Source organism: Hipposideros armiger, unplaced genomic scaffold (genome assembly GCF_001890085.2).
Source record: "Hipposideros armiger isolate ML-2016 unplaced genomic scaffold, ASM189008v1 scaffold_83, whole genome shotgun sequence".
Taxonomy (NCBI): domain Eukaryota; kingdom Metazoa; phylum Chordata; class Mammalia; order Chiroptera; family Hipposideridae; genus Hipposideros; species Hipposideros armiger.
The window spans coordinates 1957459-1984340 of NW_017731433.1; the positions used below are offsets into that span (position 1 = coordinate 1957459).

At 35.8% G+C, this 26882-nt stretch overlaps 1 protein-coding gene across 1 annotated transcript in view; it reads left to right on the plus strand.

Annotated features, from left to right (window-relative positions):
• The window catches only part of LOC109383447 (multiple epidermal growth factor-like domains protein 6), a 157587-nt gene that overhangs the window by 106035 nt on the left and 24670 nt on the right, over positions 1-26882 (plus strand). Inside the window, exons 13-14 of the mRNA XM_019643910.1 lie at positions 20671-20802; positions 26207-26335. Of these exons, the coding sequence (XP_019499455.1) occupies positions 20671-20802; positions 26207-26335 (261 nt within the window). The remainder of the gene's footprint in view (positions 1-20670; positions 20803-26206; positions 26336-26882) is intronic.

Genomic DNA, 26882 nt, shown 5'->3' on the forward strand with positions numbered 1-26882 from the left:
GCAGCTTGGCTAAATCTTTCCTTCTTGTGGGAATAATTTGATTATAATAGATCAACTAAGACTGGGAAACATTGAAATGGATTACTCCTCATGCTTGAATGAACAACATAGGCATAGGCTGAAAACTGGGATAAGCAGCCTAAGTTCTAATGGTAACTTTTACAGTTTTCCTTCTGGCAGCTCTGGGCTATTGCCTTTGACCTCTGTCCCTTAGCAAACCCATTCATCACTCAGTAATAAAGTTACTGATTGCAATTGTTGCCAACTCTATGCCAGGCTCCAGGGCCAACTGTGGTGAAAACATTATCTCTACTACTTGGCAGCAAAATGCCTGGTAAGGATTGTCATCTTCATTTGGCAGAGCTAGTGTAGAAGCCAAATATGTCCAACGCCAAGTCCCTTCTTTTTTTATTACACTGTGGTGCCCACTGTGGGTGGTAGGGTAGTTAAAGGACTTCTCTTAACTAGATGGCACGTGTATTAAAATAAGATGGCACTGAGTAATGCATAAGTTCATATTAAAGTTTTTAAAAGAAATATAATTATTTTAATTTATATTATCTCTGAAGCATTCAGCTTTTATCTTCTTTGAAGGTGGTATATAAAAAGAGCTGCTTTTCTCTTTTCCTGTTTGTTTTGGTACTTGAAATGAAACAAAATTTATGGAATGAACTTTGGATCTCCAAAAAGATTTATAATATTTTTTTAAGTATACGTTTTAATCTGATATGCTAATATATTATCAAAATCCAGTGTGATAGGTACAAAATGTTTTAGCAGATTTAAATTTTTGCTAGAAAAAATAATTTCTGAGTAACAGACATCTTATTTTTTTTCTACCCAATAGCTTTAGTCTCTTCAAATATATTTGTGAATTCGTGTGCTTTATGTGACGATAACACACATTGTCCCAGCCCCAGAAATGTTCTATCAGTTCCCAAATTAAGGCAGCAATTTATGTCTTCAATTCAGTATTGTTCAAAGGCAGTCTTAGCCAAGGGATGCTCGCATTATTTTTCCCATAACCATGCAAAGGCCAAATAATGAGTATTTTTTTTCTGATCCTAGAAGTGTATGATAATACACATTTTAGGTACACCTTATTTTTAAACAAACTTCAAAATAACAGGTCAGAATAAATTATTTCAATATCAGATTGTAATAAATTGCTAGGCACATCATCATCTACTGGAAATCAAGGTTCATGTCTGAAATAGGGAACCTTGGGTGGATGTAAACTTAACTACCCAGTGATTAAATAGTGACATGAAACAGTACTATTCACAGCCAGGTTTACCTCCCCGCTTTGTCGGGATGAGCTCTTTCAAGTTCACCTCAGTTGGGTGGACTTGGAATCTGGAGATTAAGATGGTATGCATATGTGTGAGTCACTGTGTTCAGTTGGAATAACGTTTCCTCCTTGCAGATTATTTTTTTACAGCAGCAACAACAAAAAATTCTAACAAAGCACACAGAGTTTGTCAGATTATTTACTCTGAAAAATCTACCCCTATAAATTCATCTATTTAAGAAACAGCAATGATGGCACAATATATTTTCCATCAGGATGGACACAGCTTGAGAAAGAAAAATAATTAGCAACCTTGATTAGTTGTCTAGAAAAAAAAAAGTTCCTCTTCAGGAAAATCGCCTCTAATTGCTGGGCCATTCTAACGAAAGTTCTCTTTCTCACACAGGAAATTAAACTGAAAATATGAGTGGCTTATTTCTGCTTGATAACATTTTTACATAAGTATTTAAAAAGCAAGGTTACTGTGTGAAGTAGTCTGGTGAATTCTTTCTTTGCAAGGGCAAAAACACTAGTTTACTTGTTCAAGATGATAAAGAGTTAAGACCAGGGTTCATAACATGAATTTGTCCCATGACACCCCCCTCCCCCTTTAACTTGATGAAAACATGCTCATGTGAAGTGAATTCTGAAACTGAATCCGCTGAACACACTCAGCTTTGGTACCAGATTTGTACTGTGACATTCAAACTTCTGCCATGGCCGTTGCAATGTAAATAGGAAATTCTAAATGTGATTTGAATTGCCCTTTGGGGAGTTTTGCACTGAGAGACGGTACATTTCCAAGGTAGCCAATACTTAATATGGAGCAAGCCCAGTGGTCGGGTTGGAGACTGTTCTGCTTCAGAGCACAAGTTGACAGGAAACTCTGCACGCCTTCAACTGGACCGAGGGAATTTGGCAGTTGACATAGCCATATATAGTTCTGAAATAGTTTCTCTTGTTAGAAATGTTTTAGATTAGCCCATGAAAATAAGCACCTTCATTATTCACATACAGTGATTCCATTTTTGAGGTGACAGCTGCCTACATAGATCCCTAGTTTAGAGATTGGCATAAGCAACAACTGATTTTTTAATTAGCAACAAGCTTTTGTAATTATTAGAAGTCAGCCTTTCTTGTAATTGAAGCCTCTGTTCTAGCAAATGTACTCTCAATGTGCTCAGACCCTTCTCCTGAAATGTATTTGAATATGTGGCTACTGTCATGTTGCACACAGAAAATGTATCATAAATTCAAATTTTGTTAGGGTGTTTTCAAGGTTTTTAAAGTAAGAAGTAAATTCAAGGGTATTGGCCTTTTATATATTTTGTGATATTACCTGATATAAAATTCTAGTTGATTCTACCCATAAATAAATTCAGATGTTGAGATTTCTTTAGAATGTGGGATTATTGTTAAGAGAAGTGCATTGCTTAAATTCTCCACTAGAGGGCCACTGTTCCCTCCTTCCTTGTGCTTCCTGACCACGGTTCAAAAAAACCAAGGGCTGTGTAAATGTTGTTATTTTTCCTTCAAAATCATTGTTTTATATAATATAAGTAAGTAAAAGTATTTAAAAAAAACCCCAAAAACTAACGGATGCAAAAGTGTGTAAAGTAAAAAGCTTCCCTGACAGTTTTTCTCTCCCAACCCACTTCTCAGTTGTTTTTTTTACACAAATATAATTGCACCAAGCATTAATTTTATGTCTTGTTTACTTATTCAATAAACTATATATTGTGGGCATCTTTTCGTATCAGTGCATACATATTTACCATTTCTTCCACATGGTTTCAGAATATTCTATTGTATGCTCCTAAAGTGATTTGTTTTATAAATCATCTATAGATGGACATTTAGATTGTTTTCAATATTTTGTTATTTAAAAAGTGCTGTGGTGAACATTCTTGCATTTATTTCTTTGCACAGATATGATAGTTTCTCTGTAAGTTAAGTTCTCTAGCTGTGTAATTGCAGGTCTTGTGTATTTAAAATTTTAATAGATATTGCAAATTGTGTCCCTCTCTGAAGAAAAAAAAAAGAACAGAAGCTTTCACTGGTTCACAGCCACATTACGTGTGAAAGGGCTTTTAAGCCCTGACTATGGCAAACATCAGGTATGTCAAACCTTGTAATCTTTGCCAATCTGTTTAAGGAAAAATAATATCTTGGCAGGAGTTTAATATTTTTTCTAGTTCTATGATAACTTACTTCAACTAATGAAGTAAATTTAAAATTGAAAAAATAAAACAGTTGTGAAAATTTGTTTTACAGATTTTATCAGAGGTAGAAGCCGGATGATCAGTCTTTAATAGTTCCAGAAGAAAACATCACTGGGCAAACTGACCTGGCTTCCATAAACTAGCGATAATAAAACCACTGCTTAATACCATATCTTGCATGTATAATGCACACTTTTTTTCCCACATTTGTGATGGAAAAATGAGGATGCGCATTATACATGGGTAGTACTAATTCCGTATCTATACAAATGGTTTTCTTTTATTTATGCTCATGAGTTAAAAGCGTAACTCTAGAAATCAATGATATCCATATGCAAAATAATACCCTGGAATATGATAATTGGTTTTATTGAATTTACAAGGAAGAGTTCTTGGCCTTCTATGATGCGTAAACATCATAAATGTGTTACCAATACATAAAATTTCTTGTACCTTGTATCTGTTCTTGTGTTTTGTAATTATTTGTTACATAAAATTTCTTATACGTAATATGTTAAAAAATAAATGCTAAAATGCCTTAATAATACCAAAAACAAGTACCTAGATGTAAACAAATAAAAATTTGAATTAAAAACTTAAAACAAAAATTTTTTTCTGTGAAAGTTTGGGCCAAAAACGTGGGTGCACATTATACACAGCAAAATATGGTATTTAATATTTTCCACAATACGTTTATATCATTTGAAAAAAAATTTATTATAAAAATTCTGTAAAAGATGGGTAGATATTATTATTTCTAACATACAGACAAGAATGAATCTCTGAACTTCTTCTTTTTGCTTCATTACTATTATGATCTTCAGTTTAAAGAACTTCAATAAGGAATCATGAATATCTTGAAATTAATTTTATTTCACCTTTTAAGCTTGTTTCTCCCTTTCTCCATAGAGACCACCTATCACAATTTGCCCATTCTTTTCTCTCCATTCTAAACTATTACAACACCCACCCTTTCCTCTTGATTTTAAGCGAAGAACAAAATGCCCTGAATTGAAATGTCAAGTATATTTTTTCTAACAAAATATTTTTACTACTAGGTTAAATATACACCCAAGTAGCAGATTGAAATTAATTACAACAAAAGTTGGCTAATTTGTCCATTTTCCTCTGATAGAAAACTGGTTCCTTTGGTGATACCCATATATATCCTACATGACCCCAAAAATCCTATCAAGGGACAACCCTTGGAAAGTTGCAAAGCAGGCAAGACTTGTCTACTTTCTCCCTCTCTTCCCACCTCCCCCACCTCAGTGTGTTGCCCCTATCGGAATACCTCTTTCTTCCTTTGACCCTCCACCTAGCTGCATTTACCTTTACCCCAGTAATTTATACAGGAAGGGAGCTATTCTGAACTTTAATTAGTTGAATAGGTCTCCCAGGGTGTGGAGAATGCATATAAATAGACTCAAAAGAGAGCTTCTCTCAAGGGAATAATTTAGGGAATTATCAAGCACAGAATATTTCCTAGGTGGTTTCTATGCTGCTCACTTACATGGAGCTCTCTGGCTCTGTGTAAATGTGAAATTCCAGATGTAGAAACATAGAATGGTAAGCAACCATTAGATGTACTGCAGTATCACTATTTCTTTCAATTTGGTAGTTTATACACTCTCTGCTCTTCTCTCTCTCTCTCTCTCTCTCTCTCTCTCTCTCTCTCTCTCTCTCTCACACACACACTCTCATTTGTTTTGTTTTGTTTTTGGTCACCCATACGTTAAGCTTCAGAAATAGAAGTTTTTAAATCCACATTCCAGCCCTTCCTGGGTATGGGAAATTTTTTGGACTCTGGCTGGTGCTAATTGAGGAAGCAGCCCCCTCCTTCCTGCCTCCTACCAGATAAGAATCTAACCAGATAAGAATCAATGTGAGTTTAAGTATCTCAATAATTTCTTATTTTGAGTTCTCTAAATTTTTAGGTTGTTCTATGTAAGTTCCATTTTTAGTTATTAACTAATATATTTGAAATAAAGAAGATGAAATGAGGCAGAATTATTATTACATAGCTGCCAATTTATGAACTTGAAAAATATGGCATTGCTAGGAAGGAAAATACATATGAATAAGGAAAAATGAGTGAGTTACATACATGGACATGGTTTTTGTTTGAAAAAATGAGTTATGTATATGGGATGAATTCCTGAGTGTGAATGTTATTATAAAAAAATAATTTAATAAAAATGCATTTATACAAACCAGAAAGGAAAGAGATTTATGTAGATCAACTTGAATTTATTTCTGCCTTGTGCTATAACTTCCTGAATTGGAAATGTGATTTTGGATTATAAAGCTCCAGCTGTGCAGTAATTTTTTATCAGTTGTGTAAAATAACCTTTGGACTGAATATTTTTAAATTGTTGCATGTTCTCTATAACAGATATTGTGCGTAAAATTCTCCATGCTCTATGTTAGAGACATAGCATGCTCCGTGTTATGTTGACAGAGGGTCAAATGCTTTTCAGTATGATTGGGGAAACTATTTTTAAAAATATTAAAATTTTCCCAGTGGTTGAAAAGTTTATGTCCAGAAGCCTAGAAACAAGAGTTGATTAATTTACCAGGCACTGGAGTAGTTAGTACATAGAAACAAAAACTATATTTAAAAAAGGAAAAGAAGGGAGGGACGGAGGGAGGGAAGATGGAAGCAAAGAAGGAAAGAAGGAAAGAAAGAAGGGAAAGTTGACTTGTATTGTCCATTTTTAGCTTGTACAGATGACTTTTGGGGGTTAAATTGGCACCAAGTGTGTTTCACTGTCAGTCCATCTCAAGGGCTTCCCTCTGTCTCGCTGGCTGGGTTGGAGCCAAAGGCAGCAATGGAGGTGAACAGAGTAACGTAAATGGAGGCATTGTACTTGCACCTATTAAATCTTTTTTTTTTTTCATCCAATAGATTCCTACAATTTAAAATGAATAAAACTTTAGTTAACTAATGTAAACACAAATATGGATGTTTTTACACTGTATTCTAGAGTTGACTTGCAAAACTACCTACTTTTAAAACATTATCTTTATGTGGTTGTTTTGTGAAACAAGTTATATATTTCCAATCCTTGAAGATCATACAAGCTCAGTTTCATAACACAGATACTGCTGATCAGCTCGATCAATTCAAAAGGGAAAAAATAATCAGACCACACTTAGTGTAGGCAAAACAACCAGGCGAGTAACTGAATATTTCATGTTTCAACCAGCACTTTTGACAGCGGGTTGATAAGGTCAGTAAGAGATGCATGAGTGCATTAGTATCCTAAGGTGTATACATATCCTGCCAGTATCCTTAAGTGAACACACACACCGTCAGCATCCTCAGGTGCACGTGTCTGCCACTTTCTGTTAAATTACATCCTCCAGAGACCCAAAGAAGTGTTCACGTACTTCTAAATAACTAGCTTGTGCCACTGTAAAACTTTCAGATTTCACAAGAGCTTACACTTTTTCAGTCTATTAAAAGGAGAAATGCCTCTAGTGTTTTCTGGGATGTATCATCTTTGGTTGGAGACAGTGAATTACAGAGCATTCTGAGAAAAAGCCTCTGAAGAGCTTATTTGCTGTTTGTGCAGAAAAGTGCTTTTTTTCTAGAACTATTTTCAAAAAGGTTTCTTTTGCAAAATCAGTACTTTTCTGGATATATCAAGAGTAATAATATTGAACTGTCATTTCTGAACTGATTTAGAAAGTTTTCTCAAATCTGAAGCAGAAAGTAGCTAATAAATACAACCTTCCAAAATATTAGGATCAGTGTTATCAATATGAGACACTTTTCAACACTTAATTTTAATTTAGTTTGGTTTTACAAATGATTTTATGAACATTTTATAAAATGATATACACATTTTAGTTTTCACCTCTAGTTTCTAGTTAAAACTCACTGGAAAAAGCAGAGCTGGTGTCATATACCAAAAACAATAATGATCTGTTATTATTTAAACGTCCAAGTCTTTTCCGCAATTGTGGATCTACACTGCCTCAATTCAGTTCAACTAACATTTAATAAAATTGCAGTTTAACTCGTACATGATGAGATTTAACATGCTCATAAAGTTCGTACTTGATCATGTTTGGCCTGGCCGTAGCTCGCGCCTAACCTCACTACACCTTCTTCATTTACCAAAATTGTTTGTCTTTTCTGGAACAAATTCTTTCTTTCCCTTTGTCTCTCTGTAGTAGCCTTTTTACTTCCTCCCCCCTACTCTTATCTTGCTCTAAATTCTGCAAGTGAGTCTATTAAAACAAAATAACCCACTAATTTGATTTGGTTGCAGCAAGGAAATTAAGGCAATATTATCCCTGTTACCGGAGAGTTCCCCTTTTCTTGTCTCACTCATAATCTTAGAAAATGTCACTCCCAAGAACTGTGCAGTTCGCAAGCTCTCCAAATGACTCTATTTAGTCATCACACTATTTGAAACCATGACAAAGTTTGTTCCTCCATATTTTATTAAACTCAATTAAGTAATGGGGTCTTTTGTCATCAGTCTCAACTTCATCTTCCAAGGAAAACCCACTGCACTCTACAGTTCATAAGATGCCAACCATTCATTTCTCTGTGGTGTTGAAGGTAATTTGATTTATATCTTGCTCTAGTTAAGATGCCCATGTCTTCAAGCATTTTGACTCAGAGTTAGAGGCTCAGGTCAAGTTAACAATGGTAATCTGTCTCCCTGTTTGCAAACAATGAATCACCATTTGGATTTTAAGGCCATGGTAAGCTTTGACTTGGCAGCTTGGTTCAAAGGTTGTCAGCAAAATGTATGAAAGTGGCCTGCATCTGGCACCTCTGATCGTAGATGTCAAGAATTTTCTAACAAGGCCACCAATATAGTTGTGAATAATTGGTAAGGAGGAGGAGTGGTTAAAGAAGCATTAGTCCCATGCCCTATTTAGACTGGATTGATTTGATCTAGACTTAATAATATTAAAAGCTCTTCTAGTCATTCCCAGGTCACAAATGAAAATGCTTTTAAATTATTAAGAAAGAATGTGACTTATTCAGGACAATATGTAAGGAGAGAGTGATAAAATGAGGTAGTTCATTTCAGCCCTTTACTTTGGACCGAGTAAACTGCCATTAGGAAGGGAAAGAGCTTCACAGAGAGTTGCAGTATTTTATTACTAATTGAATTGGAGTTTGTTTTGGAGAGTTGGCAGTCAACGTTGCGGAAGTTGAGATGAACAATTCATAAAAGTTAGGGGCCAGTTTCCTTTAAGCATCTTGTTGTTCTTATTCTTAAGGAATTCAGGCAAAGTGGTGACTTTGAAATTAAAAACAAAAGCAAAAAACAAAAAGAACCTGCGATCTGGTCAACTTTGAGTTTTTCCTAAATAAACTCAGAGCCTGCTACATGGTAAACATTGAATTAATATTTGCAAATTGAGTTAATGAAGTCTTAGTTGATGTTTATGAGTGAGTATGTATACCTGTCTTTAAAATATCAGTGTTAAATGCATTTGCTTTCACAAGCCATGACCTAAAAGCAATGATTTTATGATTTGAACTGACAAGAGTCTGCTTACTTTACCAGATTATCTGATTTTATTGCATCATGAAAGGTTGCATTAATTGCTTCTCTTGTGTTTTTATTTTTGATGCTGTATTTTTCTATAGTGATAAAGGGGAAATAATATTCAAGATGCCAAATAGACATCTGTTTGTCAGGTTGGGGTTTAAGCTGATCCCTGATACAGGAGTTTCATTAGTATTATGTGAATATCATTTGTTGACTTTCATTGACCTTAATATTGATATGAAGAAAAAATTTTCATTAAGAATTCATTTTATATGGCTACCCAAAATTGCACTCTAGGATAATAGTCAAAAAGCTATTGCCGGCCGGCCGAGTGGCTCAGTTGGTTAAGAGCTCGCTCAAGAGTTTGAGCTCTGAGCAACAGTGGTTCGAGTCCAGCCCGAGCTGAGCAGCCGCTGAGCTGCCAACAGGTAGCAGGATGGCTCAGTTAAAAAAAAAACCAAAAAACAAACAAAAAAAAAACCCCCAAAAAAGCTATTGCCTGTCTTCCGGTAGCAAATCTGAATAAAATAAGTAATTACTATTAATTATGCTGTTCTTGGATTCTATAAACTTTATTTTGGATATGCATTTAAGAGTCTTTTAACAAACTTGAACAGAAGCACAAACATTGAAGTATTTTGGGTTTCAGGTTTTCTTACCTACTCTGAAAGCACCCTCTCTACCTGGTACTTCCCTCTTTGTCTAATCACCATGTTGTTTATCGTCCAGTCTGTGAGTTCTAAGTGGATAATACCAATAGCTTTCATGACCATTCCAAAGGAGAGTTCTTGCATCAGATAGGATTGGTGCCATTCAATAATGCAGTAGATTGGAAATCAGTGTCCTTCTTTCTATACACTATTTCTGTCCTTTTAATTCTATGGATCATGAGGAAAACAATGATTGATGACATAACATCTCATACTTAATATCAAGGTGTTTCATAAATGAACAGAACTATTATAGGATCTAATCTTACCTATTAGTTACTATGGTTTCAAATATAGCATAGCCAACTTATTATACACTTATCCTGAAATAGAATACCAGATTTCCATCATTAGAGGTGTTTTTCTTATCATTTTAATAATAAAATTACTTTAAATTTAAAACTAAATAGAACAATGAAAAAGACAAAACCCAATATGGCCCTCAGGGAGGAGGTGACTTTCCTAGACTAACATGGGTAGAAATTGATAACTCCCAATGCACAGTCCAGATCTCTTCTCACTGTACTATCATGATTCTGTGAAATGAGGTAAAGACATTAATCATAGGTCCTGTAAAGTCTATAAACCAATAGAGTATGTTCATACTCCCTTGTTAGTGCAGTAGCTCCTGGGAAGAAGTGTAATGTATTGTTTAAGAAAATAATATTGAGTCATCAATGCTGATTTTGGCTGTGCACGCTTTAGGCAAATGACTTCACATGAGTTTCCTTAAGTTTCTGCTGTAAAATGAAAAGAATAATAATTGTTCCCTCACAGGTTTGTTTTGGTTATCAAATAAGATGATGGAGGTAGAGGACTTAGAACAGGTCTGGCACATAGTAGGTACTCATAAAATGTCAGCTCTTAAACCATGATCCTTTCCTCAGGTCTCTAAGACATTCATTTCTTGTACCTACTATTTGGTCATTCTTATCTTCCTTTATTTCTGCAATCTTCTTTTTCTCTCCCTACTTGAGTTCCTGCATTTTCAAAATCTAGAATCTCCTAACCACAGTTTTAACTTACTTTTACCTTTTAGTAGCTGAATAAAACACGAGATTGAAAAACAGGCATGAAATAATTAACCCTTGGTTTTCAGAATGGATGCATTTCATCTATGGCTATTAATATAATCTATCAGCATTAAATTGAGATGTTAAAAGTCCTAGAATTTTTATTTATTGTTTGGCTTTTATCTGGAGCACTGATGAAGAGGAAATGTTTTTGCTAGATATTAATTAGCACTATCCATACATCTGGTGAAGGACAACCACCAAGTTCTACAAAAGGAACACCAGTTCTCATCAATGCTCTAGTCGGATTCCATGCTGACCATGGTATATAAGATGTCCAAAAAGGAATGTCATCACTTTCACTTCAGCACTGAAATACTCCGAGCATTTCCTTAGGGATTGTGCTATAGATGAGCATATACTCAAACAATAAGCCTAAAAGAAATGAAGCAGATGGAACTTGCTTTCAGGACCTCTTCCAGCCCCATTGTCGTAGGGTCATTGCTCTTTCTGATCCACATGCTCTTACTGCTTTCCAATCCTGAGTCCCTGCCCTGAAGTATCCACATCCTATAGCTCTTGCTATATCATTGCCCTTTCAGTGTGCCCCCTCCAGCTAATGTTCTGATTACCAAGATAAGCTGAAAAGGCCTGTTTTTAAAAACAACAAACAATGAAAGAAACATTTAGGAACAGACAGAGCCTTCCCTCTAGTCTCTTATACAACCTGACATTCTCAAAAAAAAAACAAAAACAAAAAAACAAAACAAAAACAAATCAGTACAACTCCTTATCTCCATTCCTTTCCAAATCTCCAGTTCAGGTTCATGTTGTTTCTCACTTGTCTGCCTGCAATCACCCCAAACTGGGCTCCTATCTTCCAATCCAGTATGTACACTGTCATCAGCCTGATCATGATGTTTCTATGGCAACCCACATGCACCAGATTAAGCCTTCAGTGTGATATTAAAAATGCTTCACTTTTAAGGGCCAACAAAACTCTTCAACCTCTTACTTGTTCCTAAACCCTATTCTCTAGCTATGAAGCAACTGTGTCTATCACTTTCCATCAGAGACTTCATTTGTTCATTCTCTGCCTTCTGAATGATAAATTTCTACCTACCCTTCTGGGTCCAGTTCTCAGGCCACCTCTCTGAAGACACCCTGATTCCCTCCTGATAGGATTAACTTTTCTTTAAGATACCTTAGACGTTTTTACATGTCCGTATTAGTGGCACTTGTCAGGTTGTTCTTCATTAATTCTTCACATGTCTTCCTGAATTAGTCTGTTAGATAGTAGTCTTATTCAATTTCATAATATCAGTGCCAAGCGTAGGACCCTGTGAATAATTCTAACTGTTGAATAATTATTTAATAAGCAAATGAATGTATAAACACATAGAGGGAGCCAGTGGTCTCTTTTTGTGTAGGACCAGGTTTTCACACAGTTCTGTATATTGAACTAGAGAAGCTTTTCTTGCTTCTTTCTTTCCTTCATCAAACATTTATTGAGCACCTTCTGTATTTTGGGTTCTATATGAGGTGTCGGACACATTGAAAATAATAAAGCATTGCCTTTGTCCTAGAGGTGTTTTTAATTTTAATATCAACGAAAAACAGTAAAGTAATAATGTAATTTGGGTACCAACAGCTTAACAGGAACCTTCTTGATGTTTATAATTGGAATGTGGCAATGTCTTCTGCTGTCTGAGGTCCAGGATTTGAAATGAGCCTCGAATGCAAATGACCACCTCCATATTGTGCCCTGACACTTTAGAATGTGTGAAAGGTATTGGTAGAACCTCCATTAAGTATCTCAGTAGCTCCTGGAGAATGGAGTCCGATGTGGAGCATGACTTGAGGGTCAGGTGATTGACCGGAAGATCAGGACTCTGGATTCTAGCTTTAGCTCTGCTATTGCTTAGCTATGCCCTTGAGCAAATGATTCAGTCTATTGGATATCTTATCTGTAAATTCAGGATGTTGGTTTAGACTCTAGATCAATGGTTCTCCACCAGGGGTTTATATATTTATATATATATAAACTCGACCTCACCAAAGATTCAATAAATTAGAATAAAATCTCCTAGGATGAGGCTAGGTCATGTATATTTAGCAATAAAATTTGCTGGTGATTCTAAGAGGCTCTGACTTGAGCTATATCTGCTCTTGATAACATCTTGATATCTGAGGTCTCTGACAGGCCCCCACCCTGAATGAGACATGCAGACTCTAGGTCCACTCCAGTCTTTCTCCTTTAATAGTCTGTGAGAACCAGGAACATTGTTTCAAGAAACAATCAGATCAGTAGCTGACATCATAGGTCTTCCTGAAAGAGAGGAAAGAGATGCAGAACAAAGATAAGACAAAAAAAAAAAGTCCTCAAATACTGTGGGATGCTGGGAATAGCAGCCTGCACCAAGGCCATCTGCAGCTTCTTGAACTTTAAGATGGACCTAGTCATTGCCGTGCCCTGACTCCCATATATTCATTCTCTGACTGAGGCACAAAGATCTGGGTGAGCTAATGCATCAACCCATGAAAAATGAACAATTAAAACAATGAAGTTGTCAGTTCTTTTACCAGATTGCAAATAAATAACCTGCCTGTCAGCCTGGCTGCTCTGCTGGACCATTAGTTTAATACAAAGACATTCTAAGGAACGGGTGGATGACAGCTGATCTATCACCAGGCCTTTGATAAAGACCTGAGCAAAATATGCTGTCATAAACCACTGAAGGTCAATCCCAATTTGTGAGAAGCAAAGTATTCGACGCAATTTGAATACATCTCTCTGCCCATCATGAAAACTACAGGCTTTAGTTTTTTGTTGTTGTTGGTTTGTATAACTAGTGGCAGGGTTAAGTACTTGCTATGACCATCTAAAACACTTTTCTACTTATGCTTATTTAGCTTGTCAGGGACGTTGTGCTGCTGTAACTGGCCTCAGAGATTGTAAGTGTCACAATGGAGAGACTGTGACCTTAGGACTGTACAATGTATCTTTTTCCCAGGCTGGACAGGGTCTTCCAACAAGAAGTCACTCTATGTCGTGTCAAATGCTAAGACAGTCATGGATTTCCAAACAAAAAAATCAATTCATTGCATTTTTTTATATTTATGATTTGAATGCTACATGCCATCTCATAAAAGGTTTGCCAGCCAGATATGTTGCCCCCTGAAAATAATTATAAGAGATAGTAAAATAATAATTTTTAAAAATCATTAAATTTTCTAATTGATCCTTCATTTATCTTTAAATCTTTTTTTTTAAGATTTTATTGAGGAATTGGGGGAGGAGAACAGCATTGGGGAATCAAAGAAGGGGAACAGACAAGTTGCTCTCCTTTTGCTGTTCAGTCTAGTTGTGGAGGACGTCGCTTCACTGACCCATGTTGGTATTATTACTGCGCTCTTCCCGGGTAAGGCAGATCGGTTGCTGGCCACTGAACGGCTGTTCACAGTGGCTCATGGTGGCTCTTGGCAGCTCATGCTGGCTGCCAGCCACTCCCGGTAGCTTCCAGCAGCCCACTGAGGCAGGGGCTGCAGCCTATACTGTCGCTGGCAACTCATGGCAGCCCAGCTCCAGGTCGAGCTGTTGTTCACCATCTTAGCTATAGAGGGCGCAGCATCACTGGCCCTAAAGTAGGATCCAAATTGGGGCCCTGCTGCTCAGAGCTGGCATCCCAAGCCAGCTGTTAACCAACACACTACTCAGCCAGCCCTTATCTTTAAATCTTTGTGGGAAAAGTAAAGCTATGAATCACCTTTCAGAAGTCACCTTGAAGAAGATAATTTTTACCTTTTAGAATAAAAAGTACTATTAGAAAATTTACCCTAGAGTAAAGTTAGGTGAGGGGCAGTGTTTATGAAATGGTCAGTGCTTATTTCTCTAATTGACTTTGTCTCAGCTTGAATCTATAAGCAAAACTGACTCCTCGATTTTTAATAAAAACCAATCAAATGCCTAGGAAGCCAACAAAATACTGTTTTCCCTTTCCAAAATCTTTTGGCTATTTATCTATTCAGGTTATATCTTCATGGTCAAAGTGACATAAATTTTACCTTACTCAAAATAGTCACTGTCAATTCTTATTTTTGAGCACATCCACCAGTTAATTCAAACAGTAAAATGGAGCATTAATATGGAGTGGCAGCTAAAATCTACACAGAAGCCATACAGGAATGTTTTGTGGTCATTTGGTTGCCCAGAATGATTTCAACTAGGAAGAGACATCAGTTATATTACTTCAAACTGGTTTGACCAGTTTTTCCAATGGCCTGGATGGCTCATTAGTAAACAAGATGAACAATATAAATTTTCAGTATGAGCCTTCCCAAGCTGATTTTCCTACCTGGTAAGTTAAACCACAACTTGGTCTGTTGGTCAGCTTTGTAACCCCTTCAATGTTATATAATATTAATGTCCCTCTTACTTCCTAAGAAGCACCCCTGAGAGAATGGGGAAAAAACTCATCCTGAGAACGCTGGTTTTGTACTTATAAACCTATTATTTGGGCAAGTATTAATAGTTCAATATCTACTTATCTTATGTGCACAATAACACCTGCTAAAGGAGAACTTATATATAAAAGCAAATACTGTTTTATAGGGAGGAGCCCCTAAAGTTTTCTGTTTGGTTTTTGGATTTTTTTTTTTAACTTTTAAACAGGGAAATAATGAGTACAAATTGGTAGTTACAAAATAATCATGGGCATGGAAAATAAAGTATATGGGATAGTCAATAATATGGTAATAACTATGTATAGTGCCAGGTGGGTACTAGACTAGACAGGGGGATCATTTCTTAAATTATATAAATGTCTAACCACTATGCTGTGTACCTGAAATTAATATAAAATAATGTTGAATGTCAACTGTAACTTAAAATTTTTAAAAGGGGGGAAAGGTGAAGGGGAATAAGAGTTCTAAATTTCCAGGTATAAGACAAATAAGTCATGGGGATGTAACATACAGCATGGGGAATACAGTCCATAATATTGTGATAGAATAGTACAGTATCAGATGGTTGCTGGACTTATGATGATCACTTCTTTAGGCATATAAATGTTGAATAACTATTGTGTATACCTGAAGCTAATATAATATTGTATGCCACTATATTTTAATAAAAATCTTTTAATAATGGAATAAATGAACAGGGAAATAATGTTATTATGTAGAGCACTAAAAAGAGAAAGTGGTTCATGATCTAGAAACTTCCACTGTGATCTGAAGTTCGTCCTTCATGTCTCTGAGTTTTAGTCATTGAGAAGTCTCTTCTTCCTAAGTGTCCCTGTAGGTGTATCTGGGTACTCAAGCTGCTTCCCAGGTTCTTGCTGGGCCCCAACCTTCTCCCAAGAATCCCAAGTGCTTCTCAGTGTGATTAAAACCTGCCCTTTAGACCCATTAATACTAAATAAAATTATTTTTAAAATAATTGGTGATGGTTTTTCCATATAATTTTTATATCATGTAGCTTTTTCAAAATATGATATTTGTATTGATTTCTATAAAGACATGCATGAGGCTATTAAGAACATGGCCCTATATGATAACATAATCTCTAAGGGCTAAATCAGAAGCTACTTGAAATATTTGGGAGTTCAGAAATTATGTTAGGTGAAATAATAAACCCTCAAAGAGGTCAATGTCCTAATTCCTGGAATCTGTGAATATGTTGCCTGACAAGGCGAAAGAGCCTTTGTGGAAGTGATTTAGTTAGAGACTTAGAGGTCGGGAGAGTTTCCTGGATCATCTGGATGGGTCTGATGTAATCAGGAAGGTTTATGAGAGGGAAACAGCCAATCAGAGAAGAAAGAAGCTAAGCTTCTGGCTTAGAAGATGGAGAAAGGGGCCACATACCAAGGAATGTAAGTGGCTTCTAGAAGCTGGAAAAGGCAAGAAAGCAAACTCCACCCCCTCAGGTTTCCAGGAGGACCACAGACCTGCTAATACCTTGATTTTAGACTTCTGACTTCTAGAACTATGACATAGGAATTTGTGTTGTTTTAGGCACTAAAATTGTAGTAATCTGTTACAGCAGCCATAGGAAACTAATGCAGAAACATTTAAAATAATGTAAGCCTGATTATTGTCTAACACACACACACACACACACACACACACACACACACACACACACACACACATATATATATATATGCCATCTCCAAAATACTATTTAGATCTTTTAACAGTAACTCATATGTACCTGGGCCTTTCCCTCTGGAAATTTTTTCACCTCTCTACCATTTTTCTATTCCCTTCTGCTTCCCACTACACATACTTCCTCTAGTATTTCAGATCTCAGTTAAATAGTGGTCTCCTCAAAGAGAACATCTGGAATTAACATCCCCCATCCCACACCCACAAGTCCAAATTGGGGTCTCTTATGTGATTCTCTCTTATAGCACCCTGTACCTTTATAACATTTTAAACTAGATATTTTATTTGAATGATTATTTTATTGTGTTTATCTCCCCACTATTGCAAGTTTGGTGAGTATAAGAATTATGTTTGGTTTTGCTCACTGCTGTGAACCTGACACATTGTAAGTATCCAAGAAATATTCTTTGGCTGAATGAAAACATTCCAGAATTCTGCACATCTTGTAATATGGGTTAAGTCATGCCCCATAGTGAAGTCTATCAGGAAGCATGAAACAATAAACTAACACATCATCTTCTCTTTCAGAAGACATGAGGCAGGCTTTGCCCTAACTTTGATTTCCTCTGAAGCCTTAGTCAACAGAATCATTAGTTGCCCAGGTGGCAATTGATGGATGGTTTCATGATGCATATGTTACCTAAAAAATACTCTAATATTTCTCAAAAATTCTTTTCAGATAACGTTCAGAATGCTTTCTCTTGATTTCATTTTGATTTCCTTTTAATTGCTTTGCAATATATATTGTAAGTTCCTTCAATATCTTTAAACATCCATTTGAGAACAGACTTTAACAACTTTAGGAGGTCATGAGTACATTATTTTTATCTTCTGCAATTTTAATTCCTCTGGAGTTCAAGAATCAAAGGTAAAGATGTGCCTAAATTCTTCTTAGGATGAAGAAGTGAACATTTGTGAGTGGTTTTATGATGCAAACACTGAATGATTGATGAGAATATGGATAAATTTTATTTATATGTGTTTCAAAAACTTCATGTCATGTGATTTCAATGTTTTTTTTAGAAATATATTTTTTTCCTGATAGCAGATACATATAAAGATGGTCTTTAAATACTAGATAATTTTCTCCATAAATATTCTGAAGGTTTTTATGATGTTTGCCCATATATATAAAATACCTTTGTTAAACAGTTGATTCTGATTTTAAATATAAGTGTTTCCATGAAAAGGAAATGAATTTGAGAATTTTATTGAGGTACTATGAGATTCTTATAGGTTACTATGTCCACTAAGCTAGTAACATAACAATCCACAAGATAAATTTTAAATTTTACTAATTACATTGTAATATATATATATATATACACATCTATATATATACATATATATGTATATATAGAGAGATGTATATATACATCTCTATATAGATAGATAGATAGATAGATGCCACGTCCAGCGTGGCAAGGGCAAATGGGACACGAGAGGGGCGGCGCAGATTGAATAAGAACAAGAGACAGAAGTAAGATTTAAGAGCGAGACCAAGGGACTCAGCCTTCAGAGATAGACTGAGCCACCGAATCGGGTCGATGCATGGTTTTTATTGATTATTTTCAAGGAAGTAAACTGCTATGCTGTGAGTCATTAACCAGTGTATTCTTGTGCGCCTTAAGGCCTTTTCCATTGACCTTTTCCCAGTGTACTCCAGCAAATGCTATGCCTTCGTACTCCACCACATTGCCCCAAGACATAATTACATGTCCTCCCAGGGGAGACAGCTGATATCAGTCCATCAGGTCCCACTCAGACCGAGACACTCTCTCGACTAATGGGTCAGAGGCTAATGCAGAGGGAGTGGTCTAAGAATCGGCTGTAAGGCAACAGATAGAGAGTCTTAGAGCATAAATAACTTATTTAAAGCCAGAGATAAGGTCAATGGCAGTGATGGGCCTACCTGACCCAAACTTCATGCCATTTCCTCTAGTAAAGCACACAACTTTTAACAGATGCTTGCAGACCAACCAGCACGATACTCATGATGGCTCTCAAAGCAGACTGGTTCAAATGTCCCTTCCCTTTAAAGCCTTATGCCAGTGGGCCCCATACCTCAAGATGGAAAATGGCTAAATAGATTAGGATACTGGAACTTAAAACACAAATCCTGTTGTGTTCAGCACAGCCACTTTGACTTCTCAGCATCATTGATATCCATACAGCATAGGGTTTGGTGGCCACATTTGCTGCGGGAGAACCATGTTTTATCTCACATAACTCCATGCCAAAAAAAAAAAAAAAAAAGGTTTCTCAGTGATGGGAGAAATTTGATGGGAAGAATTTTTAATAACTGCAGCTCTTGGTTTCTAAAGTTATCAGAAGCCTCTGACAAAACATATTTTAATTTTCCTGGTTGTTGGCTTTTCATGTTAGAAACCTCCCATTAGGGAGCTCCTTTCATCACAGTGTAATGTCGATAATGTCTTCATGTGCTTACTGACAGTAGGTGAAAGGAGTAAGAAAATCACACACATCCACTCCCAGTCACCTCTGAAATGCCATGAATAAGCAAGTTATTCTTGCTTAACCATTTCTTCAGGCAGTAAAGCCAGATATGCTTTTTGGCGTACCTGGCAATTTCAGGATACATGCTTTATTGGTATGTATTTGAACAATCCGTGAGTCTCAGGTAAAAGAATATCTATCTAGACCCAACAGCAAACTACATAAATAGCTGTTCAGAAACTGAGTCAGATTCCACCTAATGCTCTTTTGTTTGTATATATCCTAGTCAGAAAGGGAAAATAAAACCCTCTTTTTGTATTCATCGCCCTGTGTTTCATCAGCCTTTGCTTTTAATATGCAACAAGCAACCAATGCCCCTTAAAATTTGAATTTCTACCATTCTATCATTTTTTTACTTAAAGAACACTAGAAGATGAAATATTCTTAAGGACAGTGGATGCTAAGAAAACAAGTGACAACATACGCACACAGGGACAGTCAACAAAAAACACGGATGCAGTGAACGAGACAGTCAATAACTTCTCCAATGTGACATCTTTAAAAACAGGTTCATTTGTTCATGATACCACACACTCTAGGTGATAAATAACAGGGTTGATCCAGAAATTATTTTCCAATATTATGTCTTCAGGATACATAATAACCAAGTTGTCAGATTTTTTTTTCACTGAATTTGTTTGAATTGTCTTTAGACACAACCATGAAACTCAAAATGTCTACTTGACTCTGTTTTGTTAGCTGAAAAATATCCAAAAAGCCTTTTTATTTTCTTAACAAAATGGCATGATATTATGGAGGATTTGGAGCAAAAGCTTTTTACTGTTCAGATTGTAAAAAGAAACAGCACAACCCAGTAGAGTAGCTGACAAGTGACACAAATACAGTACATGCTAATGTGCAGAGAGAAACAACCTTGAGAATTTAAACCGCTGCACCAGAGAAAATATCTTTATCCAGATATGTGGTCCCTCATGAATTATACTATTATTTCAGTTGATTTTACCTGACATCACCCTATGATTTTCTCCAGTGACAAGAAAATTGTACCCGGCCCTTGACAGTCGGTCACAAATTGACTGAACAAAACAAAATCAAACAGTGAAGTAATCCCCAAGTAAATTTAATGAAACCTAAATCCCAAAGGGCAGCACACTTCTGTAGGCAATAGTCTTATTTAATAAATTTTTCCCTGCTTTCACTTTTATAGCTATATTTACACAGACAAATTTAATTCATTGGGTTTACATTTCCTCTTCCCCTTAGCTTGTCCACCAGGCACATATGGGAAGGACTGTAAACAGGTATGTCAGTGTTCAACCGAGAATGAAGACTGCCACCCAGTCACAGGGAGATGTACCTGTCTGCCTGGCTACCATGGAAACCGCTGTCATCTCAGTAAGTGTGTCCTCTGCTATAGTTGTCATTTATTGAGGAGACAACGATAAGGTGGGTCCATCACTCCGAATGCCAAAAGGCAAATGTTAATTTAACCTTTAAATTCATAGCATACCTTATGGGAATATTTATTGGAAGGGTTGAAAACATATAGTTTCTTGCGTAAGTTGTTCTCCTATCTTGCCTTTTCTAGTCAAAATATGCCCCCCCCAAGGACAAGAACTATATAAAAAGAAGAAAGAAAATATGAACTGATTATTATGAATCAATATATAGCAAATGGCAGCATATTAAACTGATTCATAAAGGAAGTTCCAGGATCTGCTTAGGAACAATCAAATTAACCAAATTGTTATTCTGGAATGAAAACAATGACTTGCTTAAAGGATAAAATGCCAGTTGGCTCATTGTTGTGTAATAAAAAAAGAATAGTTCCTACACCAAATACCTTATTTTGATCTGTTAGGACATTTTAACATTGAAAATGGTTATAGGAGAACACACGATCAAAAGTCCCAAGGAGCATGTTAAAATGTTCAGTCAGCTACTTAATTTTTAAGCTTGTAATTATTTGTAATGTACTTTTTATAGGTTTAAGAATAAAATGATTTGGCCTCAGTTTCATTTTTCCCCCAACTTGGCCAATTCTACTCTCCTTTCTCCTTAGTTGCTCCCATAGCAGATTCCTTCTGCTTTCCTTTCCAATTCTGCAAGTATATGGATGATTTTTGGATTTCCCCCCCAAATGCCACCTATAAAACCTAGACTTATGGTCAAGCTATTCATTTTAATTTTCTACAAGCCACAGAATGTATATTTTGAATATCACTTTTCTTTTTTGTCCTAATTTTAAACATTACCAGCTAAACACACAATTAAGGGTGTATGAAATGGTTTCAATTAGTATTGTGTTTGGAGCCCATAACCATTGCAGTTATTCAAACTTAAAATGAAGATGTAAAATATAAAATTAGTAAAATTTTAATTATTTTTCAGTGATGGCAAATTTCAAGTACCCTTGTACTGGAGAAAAAAGTGATTCCCTCACATTTGATTCTGTCACATTTCTCAGGAAGGATTCCTTCCAGATATCAAGGGTATTTTATATTCATAAAATGATATCAAGTTACATATAGCTGGTAGTACTTGTATTTCAGAAAGCAAGCTACCTTGGGTTGAAGAAGGATAGCTGCGCCTTGTAAAAGCAAGGCTGGGGCTGGGAGCCGTTCCTTGACTAGTCAGATTGGCTTAGTTCCAGGCAACACGTGGTTGGAAGTTGCTGCAAAGGTTCCTTGGCAACATCCACTGTAATTACAGGACTATGAAAAAGGGTTCAAGAAAATATCCATAAAAGGTGTAGCTGGCTCAAAGCAAAAGTTTCAGCAGCCAAAAACAACTGGGCTTTCATGTTCTCAAGTTCAGAGTGTAGAATCAAAATTTTCTCTCAGCAGAGGTCAGAGGAAGCAGACAAACGTGCAGTAGGACTCTCACCACTTGTTCATAATTTATAATGGGCAGGTCAGTCTCAACATGTGGGGAAAACAAACTGTCTGGTAGATGTAAACTCATCATGTGATGTATTTTTGGCCATAAGAAATTGTAAAGTGACTACGGACCCTGGAAACCTTGTATTTCTCTAACCTTTAATACTCACTATTTATAATGACTCTGAGAGAATTTAAAGCATTGAAGTCCTCTAAAACAATGGGCAATTCTGTTGGCAGTATTCACAAAACACTATCACACTTGATATCGAATGCTTTGAGAAACAGGGACCACAGAAGAGCTCACCTGCGCCAGGAAGAGGATGTCGAGACATTGATATCTAATACCCCTGCTCATAGCAATAGAAATTCAGACAGACCAAATCTTAATATCTCCTTTAAGTATAAGATAAAACTGCATAATAATGGCTAGTGTATATGTGAGTAAGCTGGTCAAATACTAGGGCAACAGAGCCTGTAAAAAACAGACTTTTGCATTTTATCTGCTTCAGAGATAAGTGCTTCAGGATACAGTCACAACCTTGCTTATTCTAATTTTCTAGTGAAAGCCATTTACATCATCATAGTATACAGTAGCCTTTAACACTTAAACAAATCAGAACTGTGAATTGAGATCCCAGCTTCTTCCTAGTCAATCTCCTTCAAGGAGAGGGGATGATGCAAGGATGGGAAAAAGTAGTCACCTTCTAAAGGAAAATAACTAAACATCCCTTGCCAGAGAGACAACATTTCCCAGGAGAAGTACTTAGTTGCAAATGGTAAAGCAAAGGCCCAGTAATGATCAAGATGGAACTTCAGGAAATGAGGGCAGGGAGACCTAATTTCACTCAAACAAGCCAAATGAAATCATTATTTCCCAGTCGTGTGTTTTCTTATGAACTGTAGTGAACATTTGAGCAAGGGAAGTGTGCATGATTCCAGAAGTCAAACTTTTACATAGCTATAGAATTATATTAGAAAGTGTAGTTGTCCATAAAATAACTTATTCTTGGGGGGAAAAAAAGTTATGGAAATTTCTGTAAACAATAACATACTTGATATAAATTTAACAAGTTGCGGGACTAAGAGATTAGCACATATACTTGTCTTTCAACAGATAGTCTACTCATTAGCAGGTTAATTTCAACAAGTTCAGTGTCCCAATTTCAAAAGGCTAAGTTGAAAGCTAAAAATTGGGTGATTTTTTTTTATAATACAAAAAATGAACAGCAAGAGATGATTCTATTAAATGCAAAAACCACCATTAAGATAGTGTGCAAAATGGGTATACATCAGAGGGAAATTATGCTTCCTAAGTAACTTCAATTCACATAAAAGTGATCTCAAAATATAGACCTTTACATGTATCAGTTATTTAAATTTATCAAATAATTACACATAAGCTCTTTTTTCCTTTCAACTGAGATTCTGATTCTTTGATATCTATAATTATATTCACAGTTTAACATTTTCCTCATTAATAAGTTCATAAGTTTCACTTTATCGGGTGTTGATCTTTTCTTTAATTGTACAGAAATCCATGTCATTTTCCACTTCACAGTAATGTGACTCCAGAATTTTCTATACTCATCAAAACTCATCAATTTAACCTCCTTGGTGAAAGCAACATGCCAGCAGTACATACTAGACTTCATTGTTTTGAACTCCATGCCTTCAACTTACTTTATGTGTAGTGACTTTAATATTAAGCAACTCACTAAACATTTTCTAAAGCATCGCACATAGTACTGATAAAAAACGACAAAAATTTACATTCTAAAAGACAGACCCAGATGGACACGAAAGAGTTTTTTATCTTGGTGAATAGGACGAGAGGAGGAAGTGGAGACTCCTTTCAACCACTAATTTTGTTTGTAGATGCACTCTATTGAATTTTTGTGAAGGAGAAAAATAACTTCTTGGTAGAACTAAAGAATGTTGTGTACCAAAAAAAAAAAAAAAAGGTCAATTAGCTATAAAAACCAACATCCCTTGGAAGGAAGAAATGACAGAGGAGAATGTGAAGTAAATCCATCATTTTTCATAGAGTTAAATAAAGAAATACAACAGCTATAATAGAGAAATAACCTTTGGTTAGAATAATTTTAAAGTGTTTTGCTTTCCATCTCCATCATGGAGAATGTTGTCCTAAAATGAGAAGGGAAGAGAGGAAAGAAGCAGCAACTCTTTGGGTCTGAGACTCAAGGTGAGAACCATGGATTTTAGGACAGGATATATATGGGGGATTATAAACAATCTGAATCAATCTCAGTAAAACAATTTTTTTTGTTTGTTTCTATCTCTAAAACCTGCTACATGTGAAATGCTTTTTAAAAAATGTTCTTTACCTTCCGATTCTTACCAAAAAAAAAAAAAAAATATATATATATATATATATATATATATATATATATATATATATATATATGGGATAAAAGGGAGAGAAGAAAGCTTTATCTTGTCTAGTGTAGTCACTTTCAGAGCTATACTTCCACAAATGAAAAGATTTTCCAAGCAAGGTGATCTAAGGCAAATATCAAATATTTTGATGCAAGTCAAGCAGGCAAGGAAATAGTTATCCTGCATGCCCACCAATGATCCTGCCACTGTCAATGAAAATAATAGCTACCATTGACTTGGGAGATATCTGGATTTGGCAATATGCTAAATGCTCTACTTTTTCACCCTAGTTCTTATAACAGGCCTGTGAGTTTGTTATTACCCCCTTTGGAAGAACTAGGCGCTCAAAGTAAGAATTTATTCAAGGCCATAACACTGTAAGTAAAAGATATAGGGTTCAAATCATGTCTATTCACATTTGGCTACAGCATTATGTTTTAAATATATAACAAGTAAATATATAATCTTTTACTGATGAAAGAATTTTGTGCAATAAATATTTCAAGTCACTTCACTCTGTAGGCCTCAACTTCCTCATCTTAAAATAAGAGTTGAACCAGATAGTAAAGTCTCTTGAAACTCAAATTTCTATGATTTTAAGACTTTGAAGTTTTCCACAGAGACTATACCAATTGATATCACCAGCAGTGTACAAAAGTTTCCTTTTCTCCGGATCCTCTCCAACACCTGTTATTACTTGTCTTGTTGATAATAACCATTCTAACAGGTGTAAGGTGGTGTCTCATTGTGTTTTGATTTGCATTTCCCCAATAGCTACTGAAGTTGAGCATCCTTTCATATACCTATTGGCCATCTGTATGTCTTCTTGGGAAAAGTGTCTGTTCATGTCCTCTACCCATGTTTTAGTTGGACTGTTCTCCTGGCTAAATATCTCCAATCTTTCCATCACTGTACAGATAATGTGGTTTTCAGCTCTCTCTTTGTACTGTTCGGTCTCCCTTTGTCTTGAAGTCTGGCCATTTATTTATCTCTATAACATGTATTATCATGGTAGGCCACACATTCATGAATCTAAAAGTAGAAAATTAAGAAACTAACAGAAAATAAACACTTCCTCACTGCTTGGTGCCATCTTGAATTCTTACTTATATTAAACCCAGATCATTCCAGACAATACAAACTATAACACTTAAATATTAACCAAAATAATAAATATATATAGGCTGGAATGAAAACGCCCTATTTGGTGAATTGTCTCCTATTCTGAGTATTCTCTAAAAGTGGGTAGATGTCCAAGGAAGCTCAAAGTTAAGTTCCTTATATCTTATTAATGAGCAGCATCAGGAATTTATGTCCCCATCTATATTTGTAAGGCATCTATCTATATCATCTTGTATCCTCAGATAATTCCATGCCTTGAGTCCATAGCTTGAAGGTGATTGAAAATACCAAGGAATAGTAATTAGAATGTTGGGTTAACCACATACCTGTGAACATGACTTTAAACACTAATTGCTTCAAATTACACTACCACATAAGGTTTTATTCTCCTTCAACAGAATGCCCAGAAGGTACATATGGTCCATATTGCCAAAGGACTTGTAAGTGCCTGAATGGCGGCAACTGTGACACCATGACTGGCACTTGTGACTGCACTTCCGGCTTTATTGGGGCTGACTGTGGTCAAAGTAAGTCATTCTGCCTATTATGAAATGGATATGATAAAAGAGAATTTTTTAAAGAACCACACTTAGGAAGTAAATATTGTTGCAATTATTTTACTTAATAATTTATTGCAGTAACAGCAAAAACCAACTGGTCTAAAATTTGAGGAGTACTTATATCAGGAGTTTGATTGACAGTTGAAGTCAGTGAACACAGCCAAAGAGAGCACTTTGGTCAGGACTACTCTTGCCCCAGCAATGCTGGACTCAAGTCAAGATTTAAAAATGTGTTTGGCAAGATCAGAGCAGAGTGGGGATTCCTGTATACACAATGCCAAACTCATTATCTAAAGTTCCACAATTTCATTTATCCTCAGCAATTTTCCAGCTCAATATTAAGCAGCTCCCCTACTTACCAAAAAGTAACTCATTCCCTAAAACTCAAAGACCTCAACTACTTATCATAAAAGTAACTATTGACGTAAACTTTAAGTAACTGGTTGTAAATTAAAGATCCCTTAAAAATTGACTGGATTAAACACTTTGAGGATATTGTTAACAAACAAAATTA